The 14165-nt window shown below is 43.9% G+C and overlaps 1 protein-coding gene across 5 annotated transcripts in view; it reads right to left on the bottom strand.

Annotated features, from left to right (window-relative positions):
* Positions 1-14165, bottom strand: part of dpysl3 (dihydropyrimidinase like 3) — a gene marked incomplete at its 5' end in the record, with an annotated part of 181146 nt that overhangs the window by 60601 nt on the left and 106380 nt on the right. For all 5 annotated transcript variants that reach the window (XM_083638675.1, XM_083638676.1, XM_083638677.1 and 2 more), the window contains 3 exons: positions 4800-4920; positions 7395-7463; positions 13382-13462. In XM_083638675.1, the coding sequence (XP_083494801.1) occupies positions 4800-4920; positions 7395-7463; positions 13382-13462 (271 nt within the window). The remainder of the gene's footprint in view (positions 1-4799; positions 4921-7394; positions 7464-13381; positions 13463-14165) is intronic.

Below are 14165 nucleotides of genomic sequence, written 5' to 3'. Positions count from 1 at the left end.
TTAGGCTCTTTGGGACTGTGAGCAACAGCAGAGACTCGGCGTGACAGCTGAGACATGGTAAAGGTCTGAATGAAAAAGCTGGGGATTCCACTGAAAATTGCCTCCTTTTTCATCATGTCTAGTTTGTGTACATCCGCAGCCGGGGTCAGTCGGTCAAATCATCTTATAAGGACATAGGTGCTGTGTGGGTATGTAGATTCCTAACGTGAGAGGAATGACACAGAACCAAGGCAGCCATCGGGCTAAGGTCAAATACTAAAGGAGTACCGGTACTCTAAGAGAAAAAGGTCGGCCTTAAGATACCATTAAATCTACAGTCAAGTAAGATAACACATTCCAAAGATAGGACAAAAAGAGGAAACAATTTGAAACAGATCTTACACACTAAACATATAAATAAATATGTATTCTGTGTCTTGTATCTTTATTCTGTTTTACTTATCTAACTTAACGGAGTACCATAAAGTGACAAATAATAGGCCAAATGAGGATACACACCTAAGCCGGAATACCGTGATAAGATGTGCAACAGTAAGTTTTGGGGCATTTTATTGATCAATAGTGCATATGAGATTACACAGATATAGATTGTACCCTCCACTAATCACACAAGAAGTGCCAGCATGCAGCACAGAAAACTAAACAAACACTTGACAGCCAATCACACACAGTGTACTAAAGTGCCAGCATGCAGCACAGCAAACTCAACAAACACTTGACAGCCAATCACACACAGTGTACTAAAGTGCCAGCATGCAGCACAGCAAACTCAACAAACACTCGACAGCCAATCACACAGTGTACTAAAGTGCCAGCATGCAGCACAGCAAACTCCACAAACACTCGACAGCCAATCACATACAGTGTACTAAAGTGCCAGCATGCAGCACAGCAAACTCCACAAACACTTGACAGCCAATCACATACAGTGTACTAAAGTGCCAGCATGCAGCACAGCAAACTCAACAAACACTCGACAGCCAATCACACAGTGTACTAAAGTGCCAGCATGCAGCACAGCAAACTCCACAAAGACTCGACAGCCAATCACATACAGTGTACTAAAGTGCCAGCATGCAGCACAGCAAACTCAACAAACACTCGACAGCCAATCACACAGTGTACTAAAGTGCCAGCGTGCAGCAAAGCAAACTAAACAAGGCCAGGTCGAAACCTGGCATAGGCCCGTGTGCTGCTAATTTGAGTGGGAAGAGGGAGAGGATTGAGATGCAGAGAAGGATAAAACATAATGTTTATTGTATAGCATTAGCATAGCATTCATTGAAATGCTTAGTTTATGAGTTTAATGTGGAAAATAAGCATTTTTCATTCGCCCCTGTCTGCTCTATAATTGTGCAGGATCGTTCTTTTATGGTGTCAATCAAGGAAAATCCTGGTGAATAGTGTAACAACACAGGAGGCTAACACGATTCAGTGAAGGGAAGAGGGAGGATAATCACATTCGCTTGGCTATCCTGCGTCTCTTTCTACAGTCTGTGGTCAGACTCTCAGTGGGTCAGACAGACAGTAGTTTCGCTTGCTAGTGTAACAGACTGTTCTGTATCTGTTAATGTCTACTCTTATTGTGAAGTCCAGAAGAGGAAGTGGACTGTTGGTGCACTCTCTCTAGCTCTCTCGCCCCTGACCAAGAAGAAGTGGCAGCAGCTTCCAACAACAAGCGGTCTCTGACTCCTTATTTCAACACATGAACAATATATAAAGAACCCAAAATGCTCGGTTACATTGGTGGCAGCGGTGGTCGAAGGTGACGTCAGCGGTGGTCGTCTCTGACCCGCAATTTTTATTTATTTGAATGTGTTGGACCATGGTGAGCACTGTTTGGTTAGCTTAGCTGTGTAGTGGCTACAGTTAACTGGCCGGCCGAATCACACTATATTATTATTCTTTTCAGGTCAGTAAAACGTCACCAAGCACCTTGATACAACAATAGCACTGTATATAAGCGAGCAAAACTGTTAATGAGGTGTTTAATTGTAAACTGTGTGTTTTGTGTTGAGATATGTACCGAGATAATGTACTTTGCGCTAAGCTAACGTTAGCATACTTGCAGGTCCATTCCATTAACGTTATGTGCCGAATTTACTATGCCGAGGAATTTGAACATTTATCTGTCAGTGCAATGGTAGATTTTCATTACCGGAGAATATTATTTGATTGCTTCATTATTGCTTGCATCCTAATAAACAGATTGCCTCCAAAGATTGTGTTGTGTATAATGTGCTAAATCATGTGACATAATGTAGGCTATTGCATGCAGCCAAGCTCATTCTCTGTTGTCTGGTGATGGGCACAGTTGGATAAAAATGATAGATGTCTGTAAATTAATATGAATGTTGATGTTGAGTGAATGCCAAATGGACCAACCCTGGAACAGATGAGAAGAGGAAGAATAGAAGAATTAACAACCTTCAAGTCCCTGCCAGCAGCCTTCAAATCTCCAGACTTCGAGTCCTTATATGTAAAATGAGATGTCTGTAATAATTCGGCATACAATACATAGCCTACACCATTCAGCATGCATTTCGATATTTCAAACTTTCAGAATGTTCCTCCTAATTATTCCCATGTTTCCCAGGCGTTATTTTGATCAACATTGTGTTATACTTGAAAATCATGTCTCTGCTCCCTTATTTCTGTTGTGGCATCCAAGGCTACGTTGCTACCTAGCTAGCATGTCTTTGGACCAATTCCAACAAATCTGTATGGTTGATCTGATGGCATTCGCTAGTCGGCAGGTCAATAAAAATGATAGATGTCTGTAAATTAATATAAATGTTGATGTTGAGTGAATGCCAAATCGGCCAACCCTGGAACAGACGAGAAGAGGAAGAATAGAAGAATTAACAACCTTCAAGTCCCTGCCAGCAGCCTTCAAATCTGTATGGTTGATCTGATGGCATTTGCTAGTCGGCAGGTCAAAAGTGGCAACCAGTTTAGAGGTGCATTACCGCCACCTACCAGACTGCAGAGAGGTGCAGGACCCGCGTGCAAAGAGGTGAGCAAAGTCATTCCCGACCAATGGGAATCTAAGGCCCTGTGTGTTCTCCACACACGGGCCAACAAACACTCAACAGCCAATCACACACAGTGTACTAAAGTGCCAGCGTGCAGCACAGCAAACTAAACAAACACTCCACAGCCAATCACACACAGTGTACTAAAGTGCCAGCGTGCAGCACAGCAAACTAAACAAACACTCCACAGCCAATCTTCATCTCACACTCTCAAGCTGATCCGAGAGCTTATTGGCCCAAGAGACGATTCCAAATGATGCAATCTGTTTTTGTGTGTGATATATACTGTGGGTGATGCTCATGCTCACCTTTATGTGTAAAATACATACATGTACTCTCACATTATTGTGATAAAGTAAAACTCTATGAGGTTATTATTACCCATCTTATGTACCTTTTACATTTCAGAGGATACGATCATTCTGAATATTGTATCGATGTCATGTCCATTGGGTGACAACAGTCCCCCCCCGGAAAACGGATAAACTACCGTAGATGCGGGTTTCTCAAAGTGGGGTCAGACCTGGGCCAGGGGTCCTTGAGGGGTCCCCAGCAATTGAGCATAATTTATTTTCATATAGTAACACAATGTCAAAATGTATGACTATTTTGCTCATGGGTTTCATACTGATTTTTTTTGATTTTATTGATTTTGCACTGTAAAGACAATACATGCCAAGTGTATTTCACCTGGAGGGGAAATTAATAAAATACAAGACATATCAGTGCTTGGAGAGGTAAGAAACCCTGGAAGGGCTTATCGAGAACCTCACCATGTAGAAAATATATATATATATATATATTTCTAAAAAATATATATATTATAACCAAGGAGATAGTACAAGTAATAATACATAGATAGTACAAAATAAAAAGTAAAATAAAACAAAATAAACAACTGTATACTTTATCTATATATCTATCTATCTATCTATCTATCAGGGTTGTGCCGATTGGCGATCGGATCGTATATTGCCAACTCAATGGCTGAAATGACGATTGATTTTCTCTAGCCGATCTTTATCGCCCCCGCCCCCGCGTGTGGCTGCTGCCTGACATGTGACACAGCCGTGTGACTGAGGTGTGTGTTCTTCAGACTATTACTGAATACATGCTGTATATTTAAACATGGGTAGGGGTGGGGGGGTTGGGTTGAGAGGGCGATGACATCGTGCATTGGCGATGTCAAAGGGTGGCAATTGGACGATCTGACTTTCTTCCACTACCACTATCTATCTGCAGGGAAAGCTGCAGGGCGGACGAAGCCGCGCAGCGGGCGAGCCTAGGAATCAAGTGCGCGTAATGCGCAAGATGCCTAGTGTAATAAAACATGTAAAATCAAAAATCTTTTCAGATGGGGACCCCGGGACAAAATCTTATTAAAATAATGTATGGTTTAATTTGTGTCAGTTTAGGGGTCTACGACGAGAAAAAGGTTGAGAACCACTGATAACACAGCATTGCCTTTTGGCATGAGGTGTTGAAGCTGCCATTTACCTCTCCGATTTCGGGTACAGAGCATTCTCCAGGGCAGCTCCCAGGCTCAGGAACTCCCTCCCCCAAGACAACAGCGATCCCATCTCTCCTCCATTGCCTTCTCTTAGGCCCCCCCGCCCCATCCATCCTTCTGTGTGTTATGTTTGTCCACTCTTTGTCTCTCTGTTGTCTCACTAACACCGCCCCTCAGTGTATAGTGTGAAGCGGCTTTGAGTTCTAGAAAAGCGCTATAGAAATGCCATGTATTATTATTATTATTATTATTACCTTTCTTCCTGGCCTGTGAGATGATGTCGGCGGCGCTCTTGCTCATGACCCGGGTCACGTACAGAGGACAGTTGGTCTGGCTGGCGATGGTGATGGCACGAAACACCGCCTCCGCCTCCAGCTAGGGATGGGACAGGACAGCAGTGCTTTTTACATTAGCCCTCCCCTCAAATCAACTTCTTCAAATATGCCACCCATAGCGGAATGACGTGTTTTTGGAGCCATGTTGTATAAATAATTCATCTTTGACCAAAATGACAGGTGGTGGCACCATATAATCTCCACCACAGACAAAGCTTTGGTTAAATGAGACATTTCTTGAATCACATTCAGTCAGCATTGGTTCAAATTAAATGAGATGAAACATGGCACTAAAATAACAATTTTATGAGGTCAGATACATCACACGCACATACAGTACACACACATTTCCCTTTCTTACTAATTGGGAAGTCCAACATATACGGTCCATAATATGCACTGAAAGCAAACGACAAATTACAGCAAATACACCACCCGCACATTAGCTCAGTGCTTAGCACAGTAGCTCAGGAGGTAGAGCTGTTGTCTGTGAATCAGAAGGTTCTGGGAGACACACTTAGCCATTAAAGAGTGCCCCACATTCCTCGACGAGGTTGGGGGCGGTGGGTGACTTTCCCCGCTGGTTCCTGTTGGACGCCTTGCGTGGGACCCCATGCGCGACATCTCTTACAAGTACATAAGCACCCTATATGGATGGTAGCACCACATTATAACTGTCATTATTATATACTAGTGCAGTGCCCATTCCCCCATGCACCACCCTGTGGGCGCCCCCCATGCACCACCCTGTGGGCGCATGGGGGGTTAAGTTTGAAGTCGATCAGATGAATGGATGAAATAAAGCGCTTTTTGTGTTGCAAGTAGGTGGCGCTATGCCAAATTGCACGGAATTCAGCTCCCTGCACTCCCTTGAGTCCCCGTAAGTGCACTCCCCAAAGTTGAAGTCGATCGGACGAACGGTTCTTGAGATAAACAGCATTTTCTATGTTGCCAGTAGGTGGCGCTATGCCGAATTGCACGAAAACAGGGCACTGCACTGCACAATAGGGCACACTCCCAAAGTTTGAAGTCAATCCGACCATAGGTTTTCGATGGCATGCAGCAGATGATGCTCATCCATAAGCAGTGGTGGAAATAGCCAGGTTTTACTCTGGGAACCCTACTTACACAGGATGGGGGTTCCTGGAAGTGGTGTGGCCCTAGAGGATATTATTTCTGAATGCGTGACTCATTATAGCCTACCATTATAGCCACGTAAAAATCTCTTAGAAATCTCACTTAACTAAGATCACTGAGCTCTACTGATTATTTCCCCTTGATTTTATTCATGACAGACAGACCCCCCTCATTCTCGACCATTCACTCTCAATGACTGTACTCGCAGCAGTGTTTAGTCTTCTCACTTAGCTCAACGACGGTACTCACAGCAGTGTTTACTCTTCTCACTTAGCCCAGATCAGCCAGGGCTTGAAGGAGCACACGCTTGATTGAACACAAATATTGAAATAATACAAGTATTAATGTTGAACGTGTTTCACATCCGAATCGCATGAAAACAGGGCACTGCACTCCGTCAGGTCACCATCAGCGCACCCCCCGAGTTTGAAGTCGATCCGACCAACGGTTCTCGAGATACGCGAAGGACAGAGAGACAGAGAGAGAGAGACAGACAGCGATCCCGTCATTATAGTATAGATAGATGTTTTTCTTTCTTTTCCTGTGTCTGAGCTTGTTCGTTTTTGTTCATATATTGTTAAATTTGAAAATTATATATATATATATATATATGGCATGCAGCAGATGATGCTCATCCATAAGCAGTAGTGGAAATGGCCAGGTTTTATATATACTGTATATAAAAAGAGTGCCCCACATTGTCCTTGTCCTCACTGTTAAGTTGATAAAATGTCAGTTCCTAAACTCCCTGTTTCCTTGTTTGTGAAAGGCGGAGGAACAGAGAAAAAAGATGTTTGGCTTTAAAAAGTGTGTTGCTAATAGAGAGTTGAGTCGTGAGGACTGTCTCCAACATGCACATACACATGGGTTGCTTATTGTGCTCTGGTATACGAGCTCAACCTGGGTCCAATAACCAATGGATTGAAACCAACCTAGACACACCAGACACTGATAGAAACCACTCTTCCCACTTGGCCTCTGCTCAATTAAATTATGTTACCAGACTCTTGGTACTTAGCACTCCACTTAACTGCATTGACACTATGAGACGGGGTCCACTGCATCAGAGAGTGGAAAACTAAATACAGACAAGTGGCTGAATTTAAAGTGTGGCTTTCATTTTGCTGTTTGTTGAAGTAAAATTAGCAGCAACAATTGGGGAAACCAGAGAATTTTCACTCCGGGTCTCTAATGGCTCTGTAACCAGATGTGTGTAACAAGAACAATGTGTGTGTGAAGATCGGCCCAGGAAATTCATTAAGGATGATGTGAGTGGCAAAGTGTGTGTGTGTGTGTGCGTGTGTGTGTGTGTGTGTGTGTGTGTGTATGCGTGTGTGTGTGTGTGTGCGCACGCATGTGTGCGCGTGTGTGCCTCACCTCCTCTGGCCTGCTCAGCACATGTCCCTCTGGTCCAGTGATGCCCATCTGCAACATGCGGGCCTGCTCCTGTTGGACAAAACACACTTATTAGTTAGCTCACCGATGCATGACTGCACACGCACACACACACACACGCACGCACAAACACACACACACACACACACACACACACACACACACACACACACACACACACACACACACACACACACACACACACACACACACACACACACACACACACACACACACACGCACAGACAGTGAGTGCAAACTTGTGTCAAAACGACAGTGGAAAGTTGAATTTGGTGCTTGGCGGTTTAAATGTTCTTGCGCTGATGCAAATGTTTGGTCACCGTCCAGAAAGCTCTTCTGTTTTGCCCTCTTTCTGTGTAGAGAGTGCGTCATCCTCCCATGCACTACATCTAGCTGGTTAAACTCCTCACTGTTGGGTGAAAAGATGCGACTGGCAGCTGCACATGAATTGGAGGAAGCATGTGCTAGTCTACTCTCCCCAGATCGGCAGAAGGGCTGGAGCGAGGCCCGGGACAGCAGGGGGAATTGGCCAAGTACAATTAGGGAGAAAATGGGAGAAAAAGCCGAAAAACTATATGAAATAAAATGGATAGGAAATGAGACAGAGTGGCTGGTCAGTTGCATGTGATCTTTGCAAGTAGACGCTGTTTCCCTGCGCGTTGTGACATGCCATTTCTACAGCACTGGCATAGAGACACTGCATAAAATAGGCCACGCCCATCACGGGGGAAAGCTCTCCGTTCACTTCCACACACCAGCGTCATTTTTCTTGGATTAAACATAGCAAGCTGTTGTGCGGTGGGCTGCGCAGACAACACATGTAAAAAATCACCAGTTAAAGTTTTTTTGTACTCCCGAGGAAAACAAGGAAGCCATTGAGAATTGGCGAGAAGAAAAATGTGGATGTTGCTGTCAATGAAGTAAGTTGGAGTGTTCATCTTTCGTATATATGATCTTTGTGCGACATATGAGAACGCCAGGATTGGGGGGAGTTTGCGTTTTCCCCTGTTTTGGGCATGGTTTCTGAATGATGACGCGCTCCGCAGCGTCTCTATCTGTCACGGATATAAACAAGGCCTGAAGCAGACACTCTGCCCCAGGCCGCTTTCAAGTGAATTCAGGTCAGGGGGGGGGGGTTAAAATCTGATGAGAATCAGGACTCGCTCAAAGTCCCAGTTTAAGATTAGATAGGAGAGCTGGGATTTGCGAGGAATCAGACTAAACACACACACACAGACACAGACACACACACACACAGACACACAGAGTGACAGAGTCCAGGCATAGTCTGGACTTCTGACTTAATACTAGCCCTCTCAATCCACCAACTATTACTGTCCATTCACTTTCATTTGCCCTCAGATATGGTGCAGGCCTTTGTAAGCTACACCCACACATTACTGTCCTACTGGAAGGCCATTCTCCCTCTCATCAGTGACAGTGTGTTTAGTCTGCGGGAAAGAGGACAAGGCGTGAGTAGGTGGTGGAGATGCACTGCGATAAAGCTTGCCTGCAAAGCTGCACTGGAGTGAACCCAAACAGAAAGAAATCAAACTCAATTAAAACAGCAGGGGAAGGAAAAGGGAAGATGTTGGGCCTGTCTGATTCTCAAGTGAACGAGCTTTCTAGGTGGCATTTCTAGGTAATAAGTTGTAATTAGGCTGTCTGAAACCAGTTTGATACATAAGTTGACTGAATTTGCAACCTTTCTAGGTATTCTGGTTATGGATAATTTTTGAGGAACCATACCATGCACACTTTGGTGGGTTAGGGTATCCCATGATACCTTGCGATCCTTACAACCGACGAAGAAGAACGAAGCAAGCCCAAACGAGCCCCTAATGGCGACGCCCACAAAGCCAACCGCATCAGAAAAAAGTGAAACAATGTTGGCTAAATAACGAACATATTTCACTTTCTTTTCGTTTTTATTCTAGGATAGTCAATAACGTCAGCCTTTACTTAAATTTAGTGTAGTCAGATGTTTGTACAGTGTCAGGAAAGTCACTTTTGAACAATAGTAGGAAGCATCTTACCTGACGGTGTTCTGGACAGCAGCCACTAGTTAGGTTGCTAATATAACTAACGTTCGAGAACTCGCTCCGCCCGCCCCAAAGCAGGACTACACAGCCAGGAGGATAGCACCATTGCAAACCTTCAAGTGTAAGTGGAGTTCGTTTTAAATGTGCTTTATTAAATGATAAGCTGTCATTACTTCCCATTTAGCGTTTGTAATATTTTCATTCGCTGGGTTTTATGCTTTTAATTTGAAGGCGGAAAGGGGAAATGGTGTATTCGTAGATTGAATTGACAGTGGTCTGTCAATTCTATCAATTCATATGTACCATTTCCCTTTTTCGCCTTCAAATTAAAGGTGTTCACGGTAGCCTGTGAAACCTCGACCTTTCTGGATTATAAAAGTAGTAGAACGTTAGAGAAAACAGCCCCCAGCCATGCCGTTTTATACAAATGTATTGCCAAATGCTTTGGGATTCAACTTGATCAATCTTGGTCAGAAAAAATCTTGTATATTCAATGGAAACAGCACCAGTGTGACCTGTCGCGTGCAATGCTACCTTCAAGCATGAGGACGTCTGAAACGAATTATTTTTCCTCCACCTATATTAAAATTAGTTACCTAATTAGTCAAGTATCTAGTTAGGTAGCTAGGTGATAGGAGCTCACTTGAGTTCCAGACAGACCCTGAGTTATCTGTGGCTTTATTTATAAATGTAGTAGTGTAGTGCCCGTTCCCCTCCCTCCCCTTCCCCCATTCACACATCATGCTCTACCACTCTTCACCACCAGTGTTGGGGGTAACGTGTTACAAAGTACTGTATTCACATTACTTTTGTCGGTAACGAGTAGTGTAAGGCACTACTGTCCCTAAGTGCAGTAATCACATTACAGCTACTAATCAAACACTTAATTTGTTACTTGCCTACTAGCAAGACAAGTGTAGAGAGAAAAGATGTCCGTTTTCACAGCAAATCCTGTGCCCCATCAGATGGGTCACTTAACTGCACACCAGAATCACCCATGGTGCCAATATTTCAACTTTGTATTAGCATGCAGAACAGCACTATTAGTCGACACATAACTTGCAGATAACTGACATCAGGCATATAGAACAAGAAATCATTTTAACCTGTAAAAACACGTTGACAAACATTGACAAAAAAATCGACACACTACCCCAGGGCATGCTGGGAACTCCGTCCACTTTCCTCTTCCACAGGTTCAATTTCCCAGAAACCTTTGAGGGGGCTGGGGCATAACTTTTACACTCTGTTTTACAATTAAATCAGGCTAAAAAGCGTTAGATAGAAATAATATTGAAATCATATTTATTTTTTTACACAACATGCAATTCTGGAATATTTGAATATTGGACAAAATGAAATGAAATGTAAACCATAAGAGAAACCCACATACATCGATGGGGTCTATAAATACCCCTCGCAAATACAACGTGTAATAGTGAAGTGGGTGCAGTGCGGTATGCTCCTTAATAATTGGATTGTAATCTGCCAAAAAACGTGCAGTTGCCATCTTCTACAACAACTTTTGAGGGGTGGAGATATGCACATTACTTCGAACAACTTCTGAGGGGTGGAGATACGCACATTACTTCGAATTTGTTGCGCGGAAGCACAAGAATGTGACACTGCAAATGTTGCCCTGGACAGAAGCAGTTAGCTACCGCTGCGAACACGATATCAAACCTCTCAAAGCATCTGCAGAGGCAACATGCTGATACAAAGCTGGTTGCTGAGTCGCCCGCCTCGACCTCAAGCAAGCAACTTGCTTTTCACCAGGTAACATCAACATCAGAGATGGACAGGCTTGTTGCCTCATACATGGTAGAGGAAATGTTGCCAGTTTCACCAGTAGAATCGCCACTTTTCAGGAACATATTGAGCAAAATACAGATGGCAGGGAACGGACAGCCACCATCAGACAGGAAAGGTTTTGCAACCCACCTTATTAGATAGAGATTTGTGCTAATATATGGGCATATGTAAGGTTTAATGTTGTATTGTTAACTGGCAAATTACATGACAATGCATCTCAGGCGATGTTACGGAGTAACGCAAAAGTAATGTAACGAGTAGTGTAACAAATTACTTTCTCCAGGGAGTAATCAAGTAAAGTAAGGCATTACTTTTATTGAAAGTAATGTGTAATGTGTAATACATTACTTTTTTGAGTAACGGACCCCAACTCTGTTCACCACCCATGGTTCCCGAGATATGTGACGGACAGACAGACATTTCTTTTCCCCGGTATTTTTGTTGGTTGATTTTGTGGCTTTATTTTTTATTTTATTTTCCATTCTCATCTTTATCTTCCTTTTTTTCTTTTAGAAAATGGTTTTTAACTCATTGTACAGTATGACTGTTTTTCTTTTAGTGTTTTATTTATTTAGATTTTCTTTTAACACATTCACTGCCAACAACGTGTAAACACGTTTTCAGAATCCAGCTGTTGACTGCCAACAACGTGTAAACACGTTCTTGGCATCGATTTTTTTTTTTTAACGGGGGGTTGTGCATCTAACCCTTTTACATATCTTATATAAGTATTGGACGTGTACAACGTGTACAACCCATTCCACCGACCCACTAAGTGGCGACAAGGAAGTAGGAAGGCAAGCAAAAAGCAGTGTGATCCATTTCCATTCTCATGAAAATGGATTGGCGGAGGCGCTTTCGTTTTCGCGTTGATTGCTGGCGGTGCGGGATTGCAAACTTGCATCGTGGATTGCGGATGGAGCACACTTTGAGGCACGCAGCGTAAATATGACCAGAGTCGCAGGGGCTTCATCGGAGCTCTCGGCCAGGGCTCCGGGAGGCGGGCGAGTCCAGCCGGGCTTCCTCGGGGAGCGGCCACGGAGACAGGCACAGCCAGGCACAGCGGCAGCGGGGCAGTGAGGCTGGTGACAAGCAGCAGGCCATTTTGCCTTGCAAAATTGGAATTGGAAACAGCCATAAAAGGCTTTTAGAATGGGATTTTCAACCCATTCTTTTTTGTTTCTTTTTCGCTCTAATTTAGAGTAATTTAATTTCTATTCAGAAATTTATTTGAGAGGTCGAGAGTATGAGAAAGTGAATTTGCACAGGTAGGAAAGTGCTTGTTACACGGCGCTGCAGCCAAGAAGAACGCCCACGGAGGGAGGAGTTGAAGCAACTCTCCCTCTCGCTCTCTCCCTCTCTCTCTCTCTCTCTCTCGCTCTCTCTCTCTCCCTCCCTCCCTCTCTCTCTCTCTCTCTCTCTCTCCCTCTCCCCCTCTCACTAGGATTAAACCTAGTGCGTCTCCCTCCCGAGAGGGAGGGAGAGAGAGAGAGAGGGAGGGAGAGCGAGAGGGAGGGAGAGAGAGAGAGAGAGAGAGAGAGGGAGGGAGAGCGAGAGGGAGGGAGAGAGAGAGAGAGAGCGAGAGGGGGAGGGAGAGAGAGAGAGAGCCAAAAATGAATGGTTAAAGTGACTGTTCTATCCAATTTCACAAAAAGCCGTTTATCTCTGAATATTTTTTCTGACGCTAAAACCATGCTGTATTCAACTGCTAATGCTTACATAACTACTAACTCTACAAACTAACTCTTTTAGACAGAGAAAGTACACATTCTATTAGTACTTTTGAGATATTGTATGTTCACAAAGTCCAAGCTGAAACGAATCCTCGGCTCTTGTAAAATGAGCCAGAATCCTCAAAAAACGGCTTGGCAGAAGCTACCTACAGCAAAAAAAAACGGCTGGCAGTCAATGTGTTAAATAAGGTGAGATACTATAAGCCCTTCTGGGTTTCTTTCCCTCACCTGCATGGTTTTCTATTAGGTTACTTCTTGTATTATCATCCCCCCCCTCTGTGCAAATAAAAACATAAAACATATAAACGAAACATACAGACAGACATATATTATATTAATAGGTAGATTCTTTTTTTTTTACCTCAGCGATGATCTCTCCATTCTCAGCATGGACCTGAGCAATGCCTCCACTCTCCGCCAGGAAGGTGAAGATCTCATAGAGCTGGAAGACACACGCACGCACACACACGGGCACACACACACACACACGGTGAAATTACAATTAACTCGTTTTTTCCACTCTAGCCCCAGTTGTTTACGCAGGAAAATGGACACTCCTTTTCATCCCAGAGGGTCAACGTGGAGCCTGGATTTAGAAGCCCACAGTTGACATGACGTCTTCCACGGTGCACTGCAATTAGCGTGTGTGGTCTGCACAAAGCGCTTCCACTGGTGCAGGCTGAGCCGCCGGTCCCCAACCACTGCATGACATCAGCTTTACAAGCTACACTGTTTCAGCTGCATCATGTGCTTACTTACCTCCAGTGACCGAGCCTATGAGTCACGGGCCAACATGAAAGATCAAGAATCCTGCCTATGTTTTTATGCCTAGACTCTAGCCACTTCTAAACATGAAGTCTGGACCATGTCCGGCTATAGCCAGAGCAGGATATTTTCCGGTTTTACCTTTCTAGACATGAGGAGTCTTTGTTTAGAAACAGCTGGAAATGGTCCGTATTCTCTGCCGATAGCGAGTAGAGTGGGCGGGGGGAGGGGGGTGCGGTAGGGTGTATCGATAAAAAGAAATATGATATGGGAACAGCTTTAGCGAATCTATAACCAAACTCCATTCAAAAATACGCAGTTTTAACGAAGTGAGCGCTTGCCTTTGTTACATCGCCCAAAAGCAGTCAGTCAAAATAGTG

The sequence above is a fragment of the Poromitra crassiceps genome (assembly GCF_964638095.1).
Source record: "Poromitra crassiceps genome assembly, chromosome: 1".
NCBI classification, from domain to species: domain Eukaryota; kingdom Metazoa; phylum Chordata; class Actinopteri; order Beryciformes; family Melamphaidae; genus Poromitra; species Poromitra crassiceps.
This window is presented reverse-complemented; position numbering and strand designations above follow the sequence as displayed.